Raw genomic sequence first — 24,654 nt, forward strand, 5'->3', positions numbered from 1 at the left:
AGAATTGCAAAAATAACAGTCTGAGCAGTTTGCAGCAAATCCAGCAGCTCAGACGCCAGCTACCTGTTCCTCCAAATGCCCACACCTGCCAGAAAGTCACGTATAAAGCTAAAAACAAGCAGAATACAGTTTTTCCTTTTAAGTCTTCCTTTGACTGGAAGCCGAAAGAAAGACTCCACGCTGGTGGCAAGCAGCAGAGCCAAGCACCGTGCAGGCAAGCACTGCACAAGCTTCGGCAGTGCAATTCTGCCAGCGCACCTGCAACCCCTGCTGTTCCAGCACTGGACACTTCGTGGGCACGGGCTGCCAGCCCCCAGCACTGTGCCAAACCTGATGGGTTTGTGATGTGGACAGATGTCTGCTAGGACCTGGAATGAGGGAACCAAACTCATTTAACTTGTGGCTGAAGACTGATGTAAGAGTCAGGTACCCTGAGATGAATGGGTATTATGTTTACACACCAAACCACCCACCCACAAAGATGCAAGCCCTAGCCCAGAAATGCTCTTTCCCTAACCTAAGAATAGGGTAGGTGAAAGGAAGGCAAAATAGTCCTTAAAAACTAATGAATTCTCTTGGTTTCATAGATTAGTACCCTGAATATATACAGCATATCCTAGCAGCTACATTTTCAAAACCTGAGATACTTGCCACCTTGGAAGCTGTGCCAGTTTTGAGGTATCCACATTAATGTACAAATAATGAAAAAGAAAGCAGAATGTCAACAGTAGTCAGTAGAAAAGGGCTTTTTTTTTTTTTTTTTTAAAACTTGCATAATTATTTTTGGTCATTTACAAGCATAGAAAAATCAAGATGGATTACTGTTACTTTTCAGCCAGGCGGAGGTTAATCAATGCATCCTGTAAAATTTATGCAAGGAAAACTTCTGGTCTCTCTGCCAGACTGTATTCCTTGCACTGACTTACAGGCAAATCCCACATGTTCAAATTCAGTCACCAGCAAGACCTGCCCTGCTATGGGTACGAAAGCAAGAGTTCATAAAGATCAATTTAGTGAAAAAGAGACTACTTACAAGGTTCACAGTGGTTAAGAAAACTGAAAAGCACTTACAGAAAATTGAAATCTTTGGAACACGAGACATCATGACACCAAAAGAGACCATGCAAGCTTACCAGTACACAAAGAGGAGGAATTCAGTTAAAATTAGGTACAAGACGTAATGGTTTATGTAAAACAGCTGTGACCTAAAAATATCATCTAGGAGAAACTGTAAAGAATGAGATTCAATTTAAAGGATTATTTTAAAATTTGTGATTTCATTTTTTTCAGTTAATATCAGTTAACATATCTAACATGAGATAACTCATGTTAGCAGGCAACTGAAGAACTCTGGAAACGTTAAATAGAGGTACAGAGAAGCAGTATTTCCAACACTGATGAGAAGAGACAGGTGATATTGAACAGTATTCATCAAGTAGAAGCTAATCATGAGCTCAAAAAAGAAAAAGTGACAGCATAACAAACAAACAATTCCCTGAGATCAGGCATCTGATCTCAACATATCTTGCCTTTTGTTTTTAAGATGGAAGATCTAAACCAATTACTGTCCTCCTTTCACCCCCATCTACCTGTTCTGAAATATTGGTTACGTCTGTGCAAAAAAAACAAAAACAAAATACAGACACGCTCTGAACTGTCTTATGCATGCAACACAAGAAGTTCAAAGTTACGAGTTTAAAATAAAATTCCCTTGCATATCGTGGAGTTTCTTTGCTGCAAAAAGAAAACAAAAACCACCACCTCCCATGACAATAGGAGGTAATCACCAATAACTGTTGAAAACACGAGATGATTTCAGCTAAATTTTAAATAAAGTATTTTTGCCGCCTCAAGAGAATGAATCACCTATAAATTTCACAGAAATAATCCACATCAGGAGAGAGCTCATGTGAGGTTACAGCAGGAGCCCAGACTTACTTGACAGCAGAAGGTCTGTTGAGGGATGCTTATAAACGTACCAACTAGTAGGAAAGCTTCAGTCCGATCCCCCCATCAGTGAGACAAATGCATCAGCAATCAGACGATGTTAATCCTGACAGCCACAGCACTACCTTCTTCGGAGATTTATATCCTGACATGAAGAGGACCAAAGCCAGCTCTAGTTTAAAGCTGCGGATGCCTGTGGAGTTTGAAACTGGTTTTGCATACAATATTCAAAAACCAGAATTGAAACACGTGAACACCACTCTTGGTTATGCTGCTGCAGCATCGGGATCACAGGTCTCCCAGCTGCATGACTCAGGGGAACGCGCAATTTCTGGACACCATCCCTCAAGGCACGCCTGTTGGATGTCACGAGCACCGCTCAAGGTTGAAAGGGAAAGGTTAGGATTTAGTACCTTACCTTATCTTGTGGTATCTTACCTGCTCTATATTGTTACCCATTTATGAGCCAGGATGGGAACAGAAATCTCAGTATTTGAATTTGGTATTTAAGGAAAATAATACGTTGTATATTCAGTTAATACAGCTGAAACGACCCTTACTAAAGAATTATTTATTTATTTTTATGTTAAGCTAACAGAAAAGAGTTGGAGGAGCACTCAGCAGACTAACTTTCAAGACACTGTGGCATCCTTGGGTTTTCAGATGCTTACCAAGGTGGAAATTGAACTTTTCCTCATAGATGAAGCATTTATATTCCCCCTCTCTCCTGCATGGATGCCTGTCATCTAGTAAGAGGCAAGTCTATGTCACAGATTTGATGTTTTTCTCTTCTCCAACATAAAAGTGCCTATAAAATTTATGCCTCAGATCTCTACTCTGCTGTCAAATTTGGTTAAAATTAGACAAAGATTAAAAAAAAGGGGACAAAGATGGCTTCCCTAACTATCTTCAGAAAGCAGGTTACCAGTCAGTAACTGTACGATTGCATGCCTATACTCAAAAAGAAAAATAAAATCCCTTCGGGAAAACAAAGAAAACCCCAAACAGAAGAAACCCGGCTTTTCCATCACAGCAACATCGCCAGAACCAAACGGGGTTGGAATTCTTCATGAATAGGTTTCTGAGATCAACTGCTCTCCCAAAGACAGATTGTCAACCTGTGACCAGCGTAATCAGCCAAGGTGAAGTCCCTTCACGTCTGTGCGAGGTGAGTAATTATCATAATAGACATTAGTAATTAATTTCCGACGTGATGTCAGCTGGTGCGGCAATGCCAAGCAAGCGTCCTTGTCCAACATAGCCCAGCCGTCTGCACGGCTTCAGCCCCATCTCCCTGATTAGGATGTGCTGCTTAATGCAACCTGCCATCAAACGGCAAATACTTCCGAACTAAATGAGGAAATATGTCCGGCTTTACAGAGCGGCGCTCCGGTGCCTAAGTAGGTTTCTCTCTTCCTTTACGAGGCACAAAAGCGATCACCGATGTAATGCTCCTGAATGAGGCAATTTTACCTTCTAACCTTCCACCTCTGGGGGGAAAAGAATTGGATTAGGACAGCAAAGGAATTAATAAGACAGCGTGGCCTCGCAGCATCTCTCAACCCTAGAGGTATTTATGGTGGCCTCTGCATTTCCCTGGTGAACATGAATTTCAAGGGTAAATTAGATGCAGCTGGACAGATTTATTCATAACACAGAGGTAGCCCTAAATAAAGCATTCCTGGTCTAGTTGCTTGCCAGAGAAAACACTGCAGTTTTACACCACAGACCACAGCTCCTTTCATCTGGTTGCTCACCTCCTGCTTCCTACTCCAGCAGCCTGAAGCACTCTCCTTCCCAATTAGTTATTAGCCTATCACATGCCTGAAGTATAACCACAAACAGAGTGAAATTAGGGAACGGGCAAATTAGGAAAGATGCAGGAAAGGGATAGATACTTTTCTCGAGGTGCCTGGAAACAGGTCTGTCTGCAGCCTGGTCCCTGCCCTGGAGTAGGGCACCATGGAGGGGTTGCTGCATCCAGGAGGAGGCTGCTGCCAACTGTGATCTCCGGTGGGATTCCCCACATAAACAGTTATTTCTGTTACCTGTTTGAGTCTGCAACCCCCCCACAGAAAGACCTTCCTGCAAGCAAATAAGTTTGAGATCAGCTGCGTTAGAAGCCATGAGTTTTCAGCAGGGTTACCAGAACAGTGTGGTTTTGACCTACCTTGCCACTGCTAAGATGTGCTGATGAAAGAAGCTGCCTGTGTCACAGGGGTTTCAAACCTATGATTATTATTTAGCTTCCTCTAATACAAGAGTCACACCACTCTCACCAGTAAGTAGCTTAGTTCAAACACCCAAGTGCACACACTGAAAAAGCATCCTCCTACGACTGCACACGGACATGTGCAGGGCTCGACACGCTGGTCAGGATGTCCTCATCAGAGAGGTTCAGGGGTGCATTGTTCTGTTGGGTTTTGTTGTTTTGGTTGGTGTTTGCTTGTTTTTTTTTTGGGGGGGGTGGTTGGTTTGTTTTTGGTTGTGTTTTTTTTTTTCTTCTTTTTTTTTTTTTTGGAGACTAGTTCCCCCTAGAGGATCACTGGTGCAGCACAGAGCTGGAACTCAGGAGCAGAGAACGCAAAATATTTACAGTGAAAAAAGCTGAAGAGCATGGAAGAAACGGTCATTAGCATGAAAGGTTCTTTTGCTAATTATGAAGGTGTAAAATTCCTATAAAAAATAAATACCTGATTGGGCTCATTCAATAACCAGCCAAAGCCTTTGACCCCAAAGGCTGCTTCATGAGCAGACACATCGAGACACGTGACAGGCTGACCATAGACAGAATGGAGAATTTTGCCAGGATCTTCTCCTTTCAGGACATAGACGATATCTTCTGCAGCTGCCACTGCCACTGGACTCCCCAGAACATCTGGAACCAGATTAAGGAAGTTGACCTAAAAAGAGCAGACTTTTATTCTTACTTCAGGCTAAAATTCTTTTACATCTCTACTGCCATATGCGGAACTAACAAAGCTATTGGTAACTATTGGTCATCAGCAACCCTGAGTCATCCCAAATTCATTTCAGATCAAGTCTGAGTATTGATTTTGTTTCAGAATATTTGCAAGTTTAGCTCCCATGAAATCATGTACTTATGTCCTAAACCAAGAGAGAAGTCGGGACTTGACTACAAGACAACCCAAATTTCAAACCCCCTATCTTCTCTTAGGCCTCCAGTGTGACATTGGCCAGATTTATGTGGCCCTTCTCATTTCAGTAAATGGTTAAGACACCGCAGAGAAGTCTTACCATGGGAAGGGCTGAAACTCCATTAGAGCACAGCTGATTTCTAATCCAGCCTTAGAGGAGTGGTATCTTGAGTGTTTCTTTTGTGTCTTGCAAACTGACATCTCACAGTCAGCAAGATGCAGGCATACAATGGATCCAACTATGATGGAGCATGGTGTTGTTTTAACATTTTTACTGGGATACTTCTTAAAACATTTGGGGATTTTGTTTATTTTTAAGTACCATAAGACTGACTTAGCTTTTAAAGAGGGGATAAATCAGAAATGGCTTAGATCCCAACTTCATATCCATTAGCTATGCAGTCTTTTTTTTTTTTTTTTTTTTGCAATAGGAGAGAAGTTGCAAGACTCAATTTATTCTTACCACACTTCCTTCCCCTTTCCAAAAAATGTTGATACTCTGAGCCACAGTAAAACTTCAGAGAATGGGATAGCTTTTGATTTTTAATTAAAATAGTCTCAAAACTTTAGCGACAGAAGGTGCAACCTAAAGAAGCTGCACAACTAGTTACAGCTTCACAAGTGATACTATTAGCTCATCTGCAGTACCCTGCCTCAGAATTAATCAGATAGCGTTGATCTGGAATGAGACCTTGAGTTTTAGCTCCAATTCTATGCGAGAAAACTGATTTACAAGATGAGCCAACTTAGTTTAATGTTGACAAAAAAAATAATTAAAAACAGCCAACCTCCTGCACCATATGGACTTCTATTCATTTTCACTTGTAGCTTAAGCCAGCATTTCACCCTTGCTCTTCAGTAATGAAAGGTTCATCCATTAACCTGCTACAAAATCGTAGCTTCTAACTGATAATGCTGTTATCTATTTCATGCAACACCCTTATAAAAATCTTATAAGATCCCCCTTAACTGTATCAAAAATAATTAGCAGATCAGGAGCTCCTGGAACGAAGCTGAGTAGCCTGGAGACTCACCAATTTCTGGATTTCAAATGTTCCTGTCGTTTGCCAGAATCCCTTGTCATCAGGGCTTTCCACTTTGACCTCGAAGCCAGATGCTGTTGCTACCGTTGCACCCTCTGAACCAAGAGCTAAGGCTTGTATCCTCTGATTGTGCTGGTAACGGTGGATTGGCTCTCGCCCTATCATCAGGCTCCAAACACTAACAGTTCCTGTAGAAAAAAAAAGTAAACACCTGTGAGTTATCTTAGAATTTAAGAAAACCTTGAAAGATCATTTGATGATGTAAGCTGATAAACATTTTAATTAAAAAGTATATATACAGAGAAGAGACTCCAGAGCAGGAAAACAGAATTTTAGGACGCTGCATAACAGCACGTAACAGGTTGAGAGAAAACTTTCCAAAGTTAGGGGTGCAGGCATTATGGGTTGTGCTGCTCTCCTACAACACTGACTGTCAGATAACATTGGTACCTACCTTGAGGAAATCTGCTCGACTTCTCTCCCTTTTCCACATTTGGAGAAGATCAGACTTAAAGAGGGACCTAAATTCTTATTCTACTACATACATACTTGATTTCGAGTACCACAGAAATAGCGAGAAAGAACCCACATCCAAATTTAAGTCCTTCTGTTGCATACATAAAAAGTTTTAGAGTGAAAGACCTGAAGCCTCTACACACACAGCAGTCAGACTAGCGATGTTAATACCATTCTTTACAGCTAGTTTGCAACCAGAAGCAAAGCTCCCAATCCTGATGCTCTGGAAAATTGAAAATGCAAAAGAGTTCAATGCTCTCAGAAAGCTAAAAAGCACAAACCTCGAGGAATACAGAAGTGCAAGTCGAGAGACAATGCGTTTGCGGTTGCACATTTTCCCTGCATAGATCACCGATACTCTATTTAAAAGCATGCTACATTAAAGCAATAACTTGAATAAGAGCAACCTGAAGCAATTAGGAGCGTATTACAGAACAGAAGGGCCAGACAGAATTGGAGACTCCTGGGCCACCTTTGCACTGAATTAACTGAGAAGCAATCTTCAGACATGATAGACAGGACTGGAGCTGGAGGAGCCTTCCTTCTACTCAAGTACGGCCATTAATGATGAAATGATTAATGATAGCCATTCCTTCAAAAGGAGACATAAAAGCTCTGACAGACAGCTGTGGACGGGCACCAATGCCAGTTTGCAAACACTCCTCCCGCGTCCCAAAGGAGGTGAAGCAAGAGTGTGGTAATGAAACTGCACATAGTGAAATGGTATCTAAATGAGTTTAAATTGATTTATGTTTGCCTTTGTAAAGATTATTTGGTATCTGGAAAGTGCTACCAATGTGAAATAATGCAGATAATCCTTAAGATCCCTGTCTAATGGCACTCCCACTGAATATTTATATTCCTCGCCATGGGAATGAGTACCATAATGGGGACCATTTTTGTTTTATTAGGGATGCATATTTAAATTAATCTGCTATTTGCCTAAACAATTAGCTGCCTCTGTTTGTTTACACAAAGCCAAAACTGCAATTAGGCTTCCATCAAAAAGATAAGTCCCAACTAAAACTGTCCCAATGGAGTCATAAGGGCTCAGAGCAGAACTTCCCAAAATTACTTCTTAGCATAATGGTAATTATGTTAATTGCTTGAAAGGTAAATAACTGCTGAACTGGTTTTGAAAAACAGAACGCTAGCTTGCATCACGCAGACTTACACTTAAAACAAGTTAACAAATACAACCGGATGGCACGGGCTGCGGTCTCCTCTGCCCGACGCGCAGGCTTCGCAGCGCACCTTGGTCCCTACGCTGCCAGTCCTCAGCTCCTCACCACAGCAGAGGGAACGGGTCAAGCCTGAGCTCAGAACGGCTGTTTTAAAGAAGCAAACAAAGGATGATCCAAAATTTTGGTGCTGTCAGGTCACAGATGTTAGACGCGGACCTTTTCCTCGGACAGGAAAGGTCACTGCTAAGCTCCTCCAGGCAGGGTACCTTCAACTTTGTTTTTGCAGAAGGTTTATCCCAAACAAAGATCACTTTTGTGGAGGGAAAGAGGAAGCTGCTTTGCTTTCAGGGGGGTCTTTTGTTTACACACCTCTGTAATGAGTATTTTAATGGTTTGTTTTCTTGCTTGTTTGTTTTTTACATACAAAGTTCTGCAAAATACCAAGAAACGTTCAAGTTACACAACCCTCTTCTGACCACGTAAGCAAACTGGGAAACCTGGAATTTAGAGTTCTGCTCTCCAGAACCAGGTGGCAAAGCCATTGTTATTGCATCTCAAACATCACAAAGAGAAGACAGTGAATATGGAGCATGCAATAATACAATCTGTTCAAGACAGGTACGTGGCTTCCTACCAAATGTTCAATAGCAAAATCTGTCCAGGACACCTAAACATTTTATCAGGCAAATACAGCGTGTGCAACACCTGATGCACAATATGGTGTGAAAATATCCCTAGTACGACCAACAAAACTAATTACTTGTAAGGTCGCAAGTTAACATCTGTTTAATGAGGCAGCACAACATAAGGAGTAAAAGGAAGAACTCCGAAGTGTTATTTCTCTTTGCGTTCCTTTTATTAGGATGAACAACTATTTTCTCACAAAAGGATTACTTCTCCCCCTTTCTTCTCCCCTCCTCCAAAATAGTGTTCTGTTCTGTATGTACTTCCTCCATCCTCACTTCCAGTCAAAACAAGTTTATTCATTTGCATATGACAACAGGAAAAAAATATTTATGTATATTTTTACGCAGAAAAAGCAAACACTCCACTGTATTTATCAATAGGTAAAGCTATTACTAGTTCTAAAAGTGCTTCCTCCAATATTCTTTCTTCTCTATTTCATTGCAGAAACAGCAAAATATATTTATTGGTGTGTAAGCCTTTGTAACAGCTAATCTTGTTTGTGTAATAGCACTAAAATGTCACCATTATAGTTAAAGATATTGGTGTGGCAACATAAAAAAAATTAGGCATAAGATTTACCAGTGCAGATGAGATCACTGCTTTATTACATAGTCTATCTTCCTGCCTCCAGCAGTGACCAGTTCATTTCCAAAGCAAAAATCTTTGCTAAGGTGAAGTTAAGGTTGCAAGCATGCCGTGTCTTTTTCCGTGTGAATGCCGTAATCTTAAACATGTTCGAAAGTCATTCAATCAAAGTTACAGGTAACACTTTCACAGCATGCTAAGATCTGCACTGCAATTGTGATTATTCGGATTGAACTCTAACAGTAACTCCTGAAATTGGTTTGGAAATTACAGCTTAAAGGTTGTTGGTTCAAGGAAACAAGTTAAGGGCAAGAGGCTGATGAATGTGGTGTAACTGCTGACACCTGACGTTACAATTGCTGTACCGGCCTCCCGGTCTGTAACTTCAGCCCAGACTGCACAAAGAATCGAGGTCTGTAACTTCTAACCCAATACGTTGTTGAAATGTGGTCTGATGAAAGGTCCAGTTATTGCAATTCACTCTAGATAACAGGATATTTGGATACAATGTTTAACTATGAGTCCGTTGTGCCTTACGCAGCATGCTGCTGCGTGGTCCAATTTTTGCAAGCCTCAGCGAGCATTACACACGCTCCTGCTTTATCAAAGGTGAATGGCTGGAAGCTGCTCTCCACTAACATTAATAGCGCTGGGCTCCAGTGCAGTCCCCTCCTTACGGCTGGAAGCACAAAGCCATCCTACAAAAGCAGTTGGTTTTTACGCCTGTCCTCACCTAGGTTTCTCACCGGTATAATAACACAACACCTCTGCCACAAAACAAAGCCTCTCTTCTCCTATAAACTAGCCTAATCCCCTAACAGGAAAAGGCTGCGTAAACACAGAGGCAAACAAAAACGTTAAATCAGGTTTACAACCATCATGACAGGGTGGCCTGGCACATCCCTGCTCCTAAAAGCTACCTGCAGCTACCTGCTGCCCTTGGCTGAGCCGAGGGAGGGCCACGTCCTGGTGCACAGCATCCTGCGCTCAGCTCCCAGCCACACATTACATCAGCTCTCCCATGTCACGATGCTGCTGCTAGCAGTGCTGACAGCCCTAGAAAATACACAGAACAATTTACATGTCTGTTACCTAAAAACAAAACAAAACAAACCACAGCAAATACAGAGGGATACGTATGCGAGAGCAGGGGCTCTGGACACGCTCCTGGTTTTCATGCACACTCACTCCAGCTCCTGCGCAGCCCAGCTGCACGGAAAGGCCAGGAGCTGCTTAATTCCCATCATCTACGTGACGTTTTTCCTCTTTGTAGGTCGCAGTTCTGCCACTTCCTATTTTGATTGAAGCTAATCAAAAAATAAACAAAACAAATCTGTTCTCCACCTCTGAAAACAGTTCCTATTTGTATTTTTTTCCTCCAAGCTGGGAGCATAAATTTATTTCCTTTTGATTTGGGGGTACAGATGACCAAGCCTGCGCTTTATTCCCAACTCGGTGAGTCGAGAGGCAGAATTCCCTGACCTGGGTATAAAATCACACACCATTTAGCCAAGCCAACGGTTTTGCATTGAGAGCCACCTGCACACCTGTGTACATCTCACGTGAATAAGTATACTGCTGTGCGCTACGTGCAGTTTTCTTCAAAGAAACCCAAAACACTCGCTTTCTTTAATTTGAGGCAAACTGTTTCCTGCTCTAGCTATTTCACAGCAGGTCCTGGCACTTAGGGGAAGACTCCAAACATATTACTTCATTTCTGTCTCTGCAAACAGGGTACAGAACGGACAACACCCGCAAGCAGCTCTAAGGACATCGGAACGGACAAGACAGCAGATTTCCAGTCCCAGAAAGCGGCGCTGCCAAAATTCCCTTCCTGGAGCCTGCCAACAAGCAAGCACCGTTTCTGATCCCTACAGAAACCACGTTCCCCTGCTCCAAGGTGCTTTGTGTCTTGTGAAGGGTCCCCAAGTCCTCCCCGCAGGTCTCGGGGCGCTCCTGTAAGCAGGAGCATCACCCCGTCTTGCCTACACGAGTATGAAGCACTGCATTTAAAAACCCCAAAAAGACCGAAACCCAAAACCCAACACCCACGTACGTTCTCTTGTCACACCACATTGTTTTCAAGTCAAACTATGAGACTCTGGAGGGCGGGGGGAGGGTGATGGCTAAAGTAGACTGCTGTTTCCCAAAAGCTGTGGCTCGCAGCCAAAGGCAGGCAAGCATGGAGCAGATGGAGTCCTGGCAAGGCCCCTACTGTCCCTGCATTAGCAGCATCTGCTCATTACCCAGAACCCTCGCCTGCTTTATCTAATGCTCCAGGAAAAGCATTTTGATTTGATTCATTTCAGTTCGGTAACGTGCAACACAATTAGTGGTAAAATCAAACTGGAGGGCTGCCAGTGCTGACAATAGGAAACAAGGCAGAAGAAATATGAGGCCAGTGGGTTGGAATTCAAAAATCACAACTGTGGATCAAGTTGCCAAGTCCCGTTGCCCCAGGTGTACATGCAGTGCCCCTGCTGAGTATTGGCATGGGCAGAGGAAACTTCATTTTCTCCCCATACACTTCTCTCTCATTTACCTCTCCTTGCAGCTTGTTCCTCAGAGGGTGACACCGTCGGAGACGTTCACCAAAAGCCACAATTCAATTTTTCTTTAGTGCCATCGCGGAGTTACAATTCACTTTGGATGCAGGCATCCCAGTAAGACAACCCTTTTTCCTTGCTGCATTTCCTATGCCTTGGGAAGCGTTTGCTACTACCGAACCAGAAAGCAGTGCTGCAAGGCAGGCACGGCATGAGCAGAATCTGCCTGTTAGCTCTTCCCTGTGATCAGATGCCAAGGACATCACTGCGTGAGCTCTGTTGAACTGGGAGAAACTGATGTTATCTGAACGAGTCTGCTAGCCAGGGATTCGACAGAGAAGTCTAGACTCTTTGCCTGACAGCACCACCTCCAACACTAGCAGATGGTTTCTCTGTGTTAGTCAAACTTACAAACAAAGAGAAAAGGGAGCTGGAAAAGTACAACAAAGAACAATCAAACACATTATCTTCAAAGCCGCCCTCCCCCCCCCCCCAAGTTGAAAATAATTCTCTCCACCAAACTGTAAATATGTGCTCTCAGATTCCCGTTAGTAAACATTTCTAAAAACAGTTTTTACAATTCCCTGTTCACATAGAAACTAATCTATTCTGACCAGGGTTCTCAAATCAGAGTAACTGCCATATCACAGAGCCCATTAAAATTTCTACCCAAAAGAATAAAAGATGCAGAGCTTTATGCAAACTAGCATAGTCACAGCACACACAGGACTGACGACAAGGAGTGCGACAGAAAAAAACCCTAGACAGATTATTAGATTAGTCAGTGGGAGACTAGAAAACAAACAAAAGAACCTCTGCTATATTCATTGTTTGGCACATTGGACAAAAAGCCAACACTTAAAAACCTCACTGTTATAATTTCCTGTGACTCAAGTAAATAATATTAATGAGTGTTTTGTAATACCAGACTCGCTGTTGTCAGAAAACGTTTCCTATCAACAATTCTTAGCCCTACAAAACAATATCATCACAACCCTACCTAGAAACAACACTAAGAAAGCTGTACATCTGAAACACTTATTTTCAAATATAAAACATATAATTTACTTATAAAGTAAAACACAAGCATTAGAGATTTTGTTTGGATTGCTCATTTTCATTTTTGCTTCCACATGCAAAAACGCCAAGATCGTAGTACGTGTACAATGCTCTCTAACTTAAAAAACAAAATGAAAAAACGCACACACAAAAAAAAAGAAAAACAAAAACCCCACTGCCTTCATTCACACTTAAGAAAAGGTTTAGGTGTCAAATCACACAACCCAAAGAAAGATGCTAAGAGCTGAGCTCTGCCTGGGCAACTCAACCTGGGATTCCAGTTGTCAAGCACTGTTCAACCCTGACTTTTTTATTTGCTGTCCCCCAGTCCAGTAGATGTGTAGTTGGCTTATGGCTCTTGTTACCATTTATATGAACATCTAAGGATATTTAAAACAATGCATATAACCAGAATTTTATTAGTTTCATTAAATATTAGGTCACAGTTTTTATTTCTCTATATCAAAGTACATAATAATCCAACAACGCAAACCAGTATTTTAGTTAAGAAAATGTGCATCCATAAACTGCACAGGGAACATAAGAGGACACAGACTAATCAGACATGCAAGTTCACCACTATTCCCATAACAAAGCCCCACACTACCCTGAGGGAGTTTTGGACAGAGGAGAATGCTGGTGGAAGAATATTTAATATTTTTATAGCCAAACAAGTTATTTGCTTAAGATACTTTGGCTGGACTACAGCCTGGCACTCAAGCTTTGTGTAGCAGTTCCAGTAGGAATTAAACATCAGTTTTAATGGGTGCTATGTTCCAATGCCTCCTAATGCATTTAGGGTTATTGGCCAACTTTCTCACATAAAAGCAAGTGTGTGCGTGTGTGTGTATATACAGGATTACAGACACACAAAAAGCTGAGCACAGCTGCTTCATTTTTGTAAAGCTTTTTTTTTTTTTTCTCCCCTAAATAGGGAGGAGAGTTGTGGTTACTTACCGTCCTCGTAAGCTGCTACAGCCAGAGAGCTGTTTATCCTCACAAAGGAGACATGTGGCTGAGGTCCAGCATCACCAGGACCATGCATTGGTTCCAGGATGGGGGCTGTGTAGTCCCAGGTGCGCGTGTCCCACAACCTCACTTCCCCTGATGTGTATCTGGAAAGGAAAGCTATTATTCATTCCAAAAACATCTGAAAAGAGGTAGTCACAAGAGAAGAGAGGAAGGAACAAGAAGTGTCTGGAAACCCAACGCCATTTACAGCTCTTAGACTGATTCTCCTCATGTTTACAACCCTACCAACTTTGTTCATTTTATTCCCATTTACTGAAGGCAGCATTGGGTCTACTAAGACAGGTAAATTGGAGCTACAAGAATGAAACCACTGAGCTACCACAGTTTACCAACTATCAACGTTAGCTTTACAGATAAAATGCAACGAGAGCAGGGCTTCAGGAAAAAAAAGTTCATCAGTAATGAGTCTAAATTACATCATGGCAAAACTTCAATCTGTTTCCTTTTAGTCTTTAAAAATGTATGATTGTGGTTGTGCCAAAGAAAGGCTGTTTAATCAGAGTATTTATGTACATACATACAAGCATTCACACGCATACACCCATCCAACCTACTGCTCTTTATAGAACTAAGCTCCTCAGTGCCTCATCAACAGATCACTTGCCTACATCTCTGAAGACTAATTAATTTATTCCTAGCATCAAGTGTTGTCTTTAGAATTAAAGCAACACTTCTTTCTTCACAGAAGACTCCCCTACCAAAATATCAGAAAAAAAAGTTTAACATTAGACAAACTACACTTTGCTAATGAGAAAATCAAAAAACAGAAATAAGCTCAGAATAATACTGAATATATTTAATGGAGTGAAGGCTGTAACACAGCAACACAAAAACCGTGCTGTGCCACACAATGTACTATTAATGGAAAAAAATCATTCCTGGGTCCTGCAGACAAAGTAGAGAAGCTCCCTCTATGAATGGTCAAAAAATATGGTCAATTTGGAACAGTTCAGTAGTTATTAAAAGACAAGATATGACACTACTGTAAAAATTAACAGTCGAACAGTCTCAGATGTCCTTTTCTGCCATACCTGAGACATGGATTCTGTTGGAAATGAAGGGTGTTTCCTGCTCTGTCAGCTTTGTTGCTGTATCTTGCCTTTTGGGAAAAGAACATTTCAAGAGTGTTTCTTCTTAACCTCAAAGGTCTACAGGGCAGAAATGTGCCTGTTCCATATTTATGATGAAAATAAGAAAGGAGTTGTTTACAACGGTAGCAAAGGAAGGTGCTTAATAAAGGTTCAGAAGATATTGGACTTCAGGACAGGTTACCCAGCTATTTGGGGAGTATCATACACCTGGGCTGCAGGCACTCTGAAGCAGATTATTTCCAACATCTCTGGGTGGAAATGCTCCACCTCACGCACCTGATTAAAGTGCCAAAGGAGGTGGTAGAAACTGTTAAGCAAAAAGAGACGCCCGTTAATTCACTGCACTGAACTGGGAAGAGAAGAGACCCCTGTCCTTGTGACCTGCCTTCCTTTTCAGTGCTTTACACCACAAAATAGAAAAAAATGAGAGAATTAGGAGGGATGGCACTTCTCCATCCTCCTCCTTTTGCAGATAAGGCCCAAGTCTCCCTATAAATCTTGCTTTTGTTTCCAATTTACAGCTGCACTATTTGAAAAGAATAGCACGGGAAAGAAGCTTCCCCAAAGCAAAGAAAGATGTTTCACTCTGGACTGGACAAGCTGTCTAGCCCAGTCCACAGGAAATACCACCAATTTGCAATACTGAAAAGCTCTCATTTCATAGATTTTAAACTTCGGAGATGAAGCACAGTAAAAATTGCATCTGGAACAGGTAATCGCACATATCTGTTGTGGTTGCACTCCTGGCCTCACTCCCTCACCAATGACAATGGCACATGCTGGAGAGTTTTCGCTTCCATACCATGAAGCCGTGCTGCTCTCCCACTCTCGGCAAGGATCTGCTGAACACGAGAACTTCTTAGGTGGGTTTGGGGCAGATACTACAGAATACCACAAAAGAAGACCTCAGCCGTAATGCTCATTCCCATTCTGTCAGGAGAGAGAACCACGGAATCCCCTAGGTTAGAAAAGACTTTCAAGATCACCAGGTTTAACCATCAACCTGACCTAACGAGTACCACAGAATGGAGCATTTTATGTGCCAGGAGAACCACACAGCGCCTACCAAACTCTATCTTCATGCGCTTTGGTCCAGACATCCCACCAGTGCACCGCAAGCCAAGACAAATGCCTTACGTTTGTCAGGAAGAGAAGGGAGGAGGGCAGTAAGGCATCTCTCTGCCCCCATCCCTCCAGCATCCCTCCTGCCCCGTTTCGCTCAGCACCACCACTCACCTCCTTCCCAGTGCAGCATGGCACCACCTCGGTCCCGTGCGGCAAACCTCACCGACAGAGAGGTGTTCCAAGACCACACTGGAAACCTAAACGGAGGTTTGGGTTTGGGCATTGAATCAGAATGGGGAAATGGGAGACATAAAGCACCTCCTCAGCTGACAACACACCCTGCTGGCCATCGCTGCCGGTTCCCAGCGCACGGTGGGCCCGTACCAGAACTGAACTGGAAGAGTTTCAAACGCAAATGAGTCCAATTCCGACCTAAAAAATTTAATGGTTCAACTCCCTGCTTTTAATGCTGTTGTAAAGAGCAACACACTTTCAATTTGTAACCACAACAAAAGGCTTTTAAACTATTAAAGCAATGCCTTGCTGTAAAAAAATAAAAAGGCTGCTTTATTGCAGATAATTGACAAATCTGCCATATCAATATAGATGGCTGAAGAACAGGCTGCACCGCACAGAACCTCTTCCTAGATAATTTCAGTATTTCTATTTATTTCCTACCACAACAATTTTTTCCTTTACATTTCCCCTTGAAAATTTTGCTTGGGCTACCAGCTACTGAATGAAAGAACCCCAGATTGAAGTCTGCTGCCACAGAACAGGCAGAGTGCTCCAAACTCATTCAGTTACTGATTTTTCTACCACAATGGGCATGAAAAACCCACAGAGCTTTCTGCTGGAGATAGAATATACTATTTCTAATACAACAGCAAATACATTCTATTGTTTGAAATAACCAACAGCATTCAGCTGCTGCTTTCCCCCATAGCCTACCACGCTGGGTATATTGAAATGATTATTCCAGTGGCACATACATACTCTGACATCTAATACAAGCCAGCTGCAAAAATAAAACAAACAAACAAAACCACAAACAAACAAAAAAAACAAACCCAAACCTAAAAACCCAGGTTCTCAAGTTGAAACAAAAATAAAACTGTTACAGACCATACCTGATCTACTTCATCGAGAAAGGCTGTTCCAAGTCTTGCTTTCCTGAACGCAACAGGGAGCAACATAAAGGACTATTGCTTACAGTCCTAAGTTTTTCCCTCTCCAGATACCCTCTGCCCTGATGCCTTCCGACTTTCTCCAGTGCCTGGCTTTCAGCTCTGGGGCTGCATGCTGCTCTCCCTCTTCACCAGATGCAGCCACCCTTCTCTTAGTGTTCGACAGACACTGCCCACCCAAGTAACTCAGCTTCTTTGATGGACCTACATTTCACTTTGCTCTTGTTCTTTTAAACATCTCAGTGTATCCACGTGAGTAGCAGCAGCTGGAGAAAGACAAGCTATATTTTTTTTTTTAACTGTACTTCTCTTCCTCACCCTGACAAGTCAGTTCTGTAACTCTAGACAGATACGTATATACATCTGAAAGAGAGCCTGCAAATTCAACTTAAGCTTTACAGAGGAGTAAAACAAACTTGCTGAAACAGAACAAGAGGTGGAATGCATATGGCATAGAGAAATTGATAAAAACTAAGTTCATACGTTATCTACAAACGTACTACAATAAAAATACCTGCTCACTAATCAAAAGCATTTCAGCATCTTTTTACTGACAGTAACGTCATAATGAGATGAACAATTTCCTCATGTCCTCTCACATGAGTAAAAGCAGAAGACTGAAGGAGAAGGAGACAGGGGTTAAAAGCTGCTGCTGTCCCATGATGGCTGGGAAGCAGGTGGTGAAGTGCAGAGCACATGTGGGAGGAAGCAGAGATGGAGGCTGGGCACTGCTCTAATGAAGTGGTGCTGAAGAGGCAGGCGATTTGATAAGGAGAAAAACATCAGGAAACTGGTCAAAACACAGAATCTCATCTGAAAAAGCTCAACTGTGTTGGATAGCAATAGCCAGAACAAATTTGGGGAAGAGGAGGAGGGGGAGGCTGATCTCTCTCCAGAGCCCCAGATGTCTTTATCGTTGCCTAATGACAATTATACTCAACCAATTAAGACACTGCTATCACAGTTGCATTGTTAGTAAGCCTTTGGCCCTGAGTGTTGATGGCTGTCTAATTAGTGTTTGTGCAAAGTACAACTGCAACTAATATATAAACTGACAAATACACAAAAGAAAAACTGTTAACAGGAACATTTTCAAAACAGTAGAGACTCTACTCATTCAGTCCATGGCAGCAGCAAAGACAAATCGCTTTCCTTCATGGCCCACTTACTGCTGGCACTGCAGAATTTCACTTCAAACAAGCAGGTCAACCAGACCATCGCTGGCTTTCTGTTGAAAAGGGATGTTGGTGTAAGTCCATTTCCGAGGCTGCTTCAAGCACATCACTCCAGGGCAAGTCTCACTGCACTAAGTTGGTCTGAACACCTAAGACTTTTAGTAAGACACTTCACAAATCGGTTTATATTTTCCATATTTTTCTCTGAAGAAATCATAGCAAGAAAATAAAAAAGAAGGAGAAAGAAAAACCTTTGTTTCACAGTCAGGTTTGATTTCCAGAAGGCAAAGTCTGTTCAATTTCCAGATACCTGCGGTGATCAACAAAACAAAACAAAAAAATCCAACAACTTTGTTTCAGGCAGTCAGTGACCATCTGTTAATACTCAAAAGATCTTATTATGAAGTCCTTACAATGTCAATGCATTTTATTGAAGTCAGTAGGAATTTCGCTCAAGTAACAATCTCCAGCTATAGCTCTGTTTAAACGGATGCCTGTTGATAAGCAAGTAAAATAATGAGTATTTTGCACTGTCTTGCTGCAACAAGGATCTCAAACCTTTCATCCTTATTCCACCAAAAGCACCTAACCAGTCCTTCATGTGGTTAATTAAGGTACCTAATCAATGACCCCCCTCAGTAGACTTAAGAATAGAGTTCAATTAGCTATGCAAATCCAAGTCCAAACACCTTTGTTAGTTGGTTCAATCTGCTCCTAAAGCTTCATTTTTCTATAAGGCTCAAGTGAGGAAGTGGTAATTCATAACGTTCAGTTTCAAAAACCTCTTCATCAAACACGTTGCAAGTTGGAAGATATCTCCATTGCAACACACAGTGCTGAAATTATTAAATAGATTCTGCCACCTTCATTATACTCAACATTAAGACCCACAGCTTTTCCCTGAAGCGAGGGAGAACGATACACAGCTTGCTTACAAGAGTCGGAGACACCTCACAAATAAGGCTGAATGAAAAATGTAGCAGCTCCCCAGCTTTCCTGTGCTCTCATTTACAGTTAGAGATATTGATTTTGCCACTACGTATAAAACCAGCAGATAGCTTGGCTAAGGGATTTCTTAAGTGAGATTCAGGAAAAAAGTCTAGTAGCAGTTATAGAATGCAATGATGGAGTAAAGAGAGCTACTTTGTATGGCAGAAAGGAATATAAATGTAACATGATGACAAAAAATGAAATACAAGTGGACTAGAAAAGAGAAAGTTTTCTGCTATTTCACAGAGAGGTGGAAAGCTATAACAAAAAATACAAGAAAAAACAGATGGAGGTAAACAAAACCAGCACTTGAAACCATTTTAACACTGGCAGATCAACTTTATGTCCATGATTCCATTCAAACGTTACTTTGGGTTGCTAGCTACACGAGAGCGACTATGAAAAAAGTGACTGAACTTGTACCAAAACTGATTTGGAAACAGTTTGAGTCTTAACATGTAGGAAGTACATTCTGAGCATCCCTGCGATCAGTTCCTGAACACTTACAGAAACTAAGCTGGAAAAGAGCTTATACCTTCATTCTCATGGCCTTATTTAGGAAACCATAGCTCTAGAAAGTGGGTTAAGCTGCTTGAGATAGCACGCAGTTCTTCTGTTATCTGTAACAAAATTAACATTTCACCAAGTTCTTCTGTGTGCCTTACTTTCTTATTAATTTTAAGCACATGCAAATGCTGTACCAAGGGAACAGAAACAAGCCAAAGGGTTATATGGCAGGCAAAACATTACGAAACTTTAAAAAGAAGTTGGAGAAAGCCAAACTGTCTCTAGCCATTTCTTTTTTAAGGCCAAGAATCTCCCATCATTAAGAACAAGGTTCCATTAATGAAACCAGCTGCTCTGACCAAGGAAACATAGCACAGTGTGTACTGCCTATGGCTGCTGACATAGGAGTGGAAACGTACATTTTTTTCAAGAGAAGTCAGGAGGAATTACGATGTAATTTGGGAAGGATCTGGTACATCAGCCATATTATTTGATAAAAGGACAACCGTGTAATGGAACAAATAACAGAGGCTCCGGTTTCAGACACGGGACAGAAAAGACCATTTGAGGATGATGTAAATTGATCTGTTTATGTGTCAGAAGGGATGCAAACTGCAACATACTGCAAGAGCAGAAAGGAAAAGCATCACCTGAACTTTAAGGCACTGAAGGCAACAGAGGCCGGTAGGTCATGAAAACCGTAAAAATGAACTGTCCAAGAAATTCACAAAAGAAAAAGGATGGGCTGGTCCAGCCTCGGCAGAAAGCTGGGTTTTACAATAAAAATAACTGCTGTGACTTCAGAACAGCAGGCATCACTTCACATACAGCAAATCCCGCTGCGGCAATACGTCCTTCTGCATCCAATCAAACCTGTAAGTAAACCAATAGCTTAATGGTGGGCCAGGCTGGAAAGGGAGCTGTCACAAAGAGTCAGTATCAAGCTCCTACTATTGGTTTCACCTGAAAGGCTCTTTTTTCACCAGATGACAGAGAAGCTGATGTGCTTGTCACTTAACACAACCTTACCTAACTCCCTGAGTTTGTCATCTGACCCCTCTGAACTCGTGATGTCATCCCATTTTCAACCTCCTAAAGGTGACTCGCATGAAAAAACAGGTCTGACGCTTATTACTTCTTAACAATGACAAGAATGAGTGAAGAGAGCACAAAGGGTTTGGGGGAGGCTGAAGGAAGAAGGCAAGTGTTTCTGCATCCTTCCTTCCTGCTTTGTTTTATATCCAGGCTCTCAGCCACTGGGAGGCGAGGGAAAAACCTCTCCAAGTTGCGACATTATGCAAGTGAAATTGAAGCAATTCAATAAGGAAGGGGTTTGTTCAGGCTGTTTAAGACTTTGGTTTGTTAACTTTTATTCATTTTCATTACTAATTAATATTTTGGTTTCCTCAGGTCTGCATACCGAATTAAGATGCAAGAGCTAATAATAAATACCTAGAGAATAGCCCACAAGCCCTATAGCAAAAAAACAAATTAGATGAGAGTTGACATGAAGTTTTTAAAAGTGCAGAGAAGTATTTTCAAGCCTTTCGGGCTAGTTTCACACATCATTATGAAGCTAAAAAGGGTGACAAGCCCATTTGTTAAAAAGTCATTTGCAGGTCACCTTTGAGCAAGAGGAAAGCAGTGTGGAAGGTGATCCTAGAGAACAAAGAAATCCACCATATACTAGCAACTGCTTTAATGTTGCTTATAGTGACTTAATGTTGCTTATAGTGACTTAAACTTCAAGGCCCAAACTGTTCAAAGACACTGCAGTGTTTAAACTCTAACTCCCACAGGACTCCAGAACGAAGACAACTTTATTAAAGTTACCTCGGTGCACTCAGCTTCTCAGTATGGCAGAGTCAAAACGTATTACCTCTAGAACAGACGATTCCCCTAACCACACAGGGTATTTAGAGAGTTCCTCTTTTGCTTCTCATTGCCTTTATCAAGCAACACTGCCCAAATAAAGGAGAAACACCATCTGTGCCAGGTAGCTCCACCCTGAAAGGAGAAGTGTTAACCTGCAGATTTATGGAGGGCACTCAGAGCAGATGGATCTCACTGGCCCTTACCTCAAAAAAAAAAAAAAAGTATCTGGGAAAGGAGGAGGAGGAAAACCTCTGAGGTTAAAATGTAGAGAGAAGAACCCAGGGCTGACTCCCAGCCTATCTGTAAGGGGTGCTGAGGCTCCATGCATCTGCTAATATGTCTCTGTGGCACAGCGCAGGCATGTGCTACTTAAATCTCCATTTATGCGAGCTCTTATCTATCATCCTTTCTTCAAAGAAAACTGAAGAAAGAAAAAGTATCAGACATCTTTATATTTCCAGGCCTTTGGAACAGTGATCTTACTATGGATCTCTTCTGTTGCTTTCACTTGGAAAGCTTTCAGAGCTACAAGCAGCACCAGCAAAGCCGAAGTGCCCTCTCTGCAAGCATAAAATTAGCCAACACAATGCTCAACAAAACGTTAGTCTTGGGACTGACGCAGACGCGGTGTGGTTGTACGCGGTGCAATGCGAGGTGAGGTGACAGCCACCAACACAGGGCAAGTTTACCACGCAGTGCAAGGACACCCACAGGTGAGCATTTCACAGAGCCAGAGCGCCTCACATCACACTACTGACCTGTTACACCACGAGATCCACTGCACAGTGACACCACCAGCAAGCCCCAGGTTCACACTCTGAGATCTGTATCTCAAGGAGGACCTGACCTCTGACTACATACGCCTGTCAGCGTGTCTGTCAACACCATCAAGAAAAAAAAAAAAGGACTGATTTTACCATCCAAATATGCTCCTGCTTAAAGAACCCAGATTTGTTTAAGGTTTTATTAACAGAAAGTGAGCGAATCCAGGCATTCTGTATTGAAACCAAACACACAATGGTATCAGGTAAAGCGAACGTAAGCATCAGTAGTAATTTATAAGAGCCAAGCAAGCAGACATAATTGCTTTAAGTAAACTCTGACTTAAAGAAGAAACTACATTTGAATTGAATAGGGAGAGGGGGGAGGACAACATCTCTTTAAAGGAAATCCTTCGAGACATGTAACTGTAGAAAGGCTGGCAAATACAACATTGATTGGGAGTGAGGTAACCACAAACACCACTGTCTCAAATGAAAAGGGATTCAAGGTCTGACCCAGAAAACAAGCATCGTAACCGCTGGGATAAAATTTTAATGATAAACACAAGATGCTCTGCATGCAGGCCAGATTGAATTATCTGATGTCAGCCAGTAAATGTGAGGCGCTCTGAGAAAGAAGAGCTGCTAGCAGCCACCTTCGACTCACAGCTCAGGTTGCACTTAATCAATCCTTGATATTCTGCCATCTTCTGGCTTGAGCTTTGGCAGCAGCACGGGGAAAGTACAGGAGAGTGCAAGAAAACAGGGACATTTCTCTAAGGAAGAGCCAACCCTGTATAACTCATCTTTGCCTCTTTAAAAGAAATTAATAAAGAGATCCACTCCTGGACCAGTTCAGGCAAGCCATGCCTCTGTGGATTACACTCACAGCCTCTGTTATAAATCACCCTGTCTACAACCTGCACGAATTCCTTTTCGGAAAGATTAAAACAAAAACAAAACCTCTACAGCAACTAAAATAAAGCTGCATCATTCCACTTTCCAGCAGAGTCTGAAGCAGTATAACGAAGCATGCGGGATGAGGTCTATCAGAGCACAGGTTCAAATCAAACACCATTTTTCCCAGGCTTGCTCCAAGATCCAAAATACACAACATTTCTGCTGGAGAACTTTATTCTCCCCTCCTTTTTATTTATTTTATTTTTATAACCATTCTCTGATCTCCCAAGATCCTGAGCTGAACCTCCTGAAACCAGGGAGCAGCTGCTACGCACTGCCACAGTTTCCAGCCATAAAGGCAGAACGTAATGCCTGGCTGGCCTGACCGAGCTGAGCCAGAGCGCTGCAGCTGCTCCCCGAAGTCAGGCATCAAAAACCTGCTCAAAACTGAGTGGCCCTATTTGTCTCCATTGCAGCAACCTGACTGTAGAAGGAAAAAAAGGTAAATGATGCCACAAGCCACCGCTTACAAAAAAAAAAAAAAAACACAGAAAATTCAATGCACAAAATTAGCTCTAAGATCATCACCAATTTGTCCAACCTTCCAAAGTCACAGGCTGTTGTTTAGCTGTATGCACATGGCAAGCCTCGCTGTAACCTATGATTATTCACATGTAAAGCTAAGCACATAAGTGTCTGTGAAACTAGAGATATAATCATTAAATGTAACAGATAATTGATATTTATACTGAGAAGAAAATTGACTTCTGTTAACCTCAGCTATTAAATTACTTCTTCAGTACTGAAAGAATGCAACAGCTAACTATTGATCACTAGATTCATTACACTTTTATGACAAATTTGAAAGCACAATGCCATTAAGTACAATACTATAAGCTGGGAGAGAAAGGGGTGGGTTATGTTTGGATTTAAACAAAAAAAACCCTTCGATCTACCTAAATAGTTACCAAATGCACATAATGGAGAAAGTAATTCCCTGCACAATCAACTAATATCCTTGTAAGTTTTAACTATAAGTCTGTCTTTTTTGATCTGCACTACTACAAATGGAATAAAAACATTTATACAAAAATAATGCAACAAACAACAAATTTGAAAAGATCTGTATGCTCTGCCAGAGACCTGCCAAAAAAAAAAAAAAGCTGTTTTATTTTTTATAGAGGGATGAACTAGAAATTTTATTCTTGAAGACTGCATTCTCTCAGGTAGTGAAAATCAAAAGATGAGAAAAGAGAAAACAGTCAGGAAACAATGATCCATGTACGATGCTGAAGACACCTGAGGCAGCAGACACATCCAGCTTTTGTAACAGCACTAGTAGTCAT

The 24,654-nt window shown here is 41.8% G+C and overlaps 1 protein-coding gene across 2 annotated transcripts in view; it reads right to left on the reverse strand.

The window, feature by feature from the left end:
- FBXW8 (F-box and WD repeat domain containing 8) overlaps window positions 1–24,654 on the reverse strand; it is a 51,685-nt gene that overhangs the window by 13,966 nt on the left and 13,065 nt on the right. For both annotated transcript variants that reach the window (XM_035556584.2, XM_035556583.2), the window contains exons 5-7: window positions 13,683–13,840; window positions 6,140–6,336; window positions 4,641–4,850 (exon numbers count right to left, since the gene is read on the reverse strand). In XM_035556584.2, coding sequence (XP_035412477.1) covers window positions 4,641–4,850; window positions 6,140–6,336; window positions 13,683–13,840 — 565 coding nt within the window. The remainder of the gene's footprint in view (window positions 1–4,640; window positions 4,851–6,139; window positions 6,337–13,682; window positions 13,841–24,654) is intronic.

This window comes from Cygnus atratus, chromosome 17, assembly GCF_013377495.2.
Source record: "Cygnus atratus isolate AKBS03 ecotype Queensland, Australia chromosome 17, CAtr_DNAZoo_HiC_assembly, whole genome shotgun sequence".
NCBI lineage: Eukaryota > Metazoa > Chordata > Aves > Anseriformes > Anatidae > Cygnus > Cygnus atratus.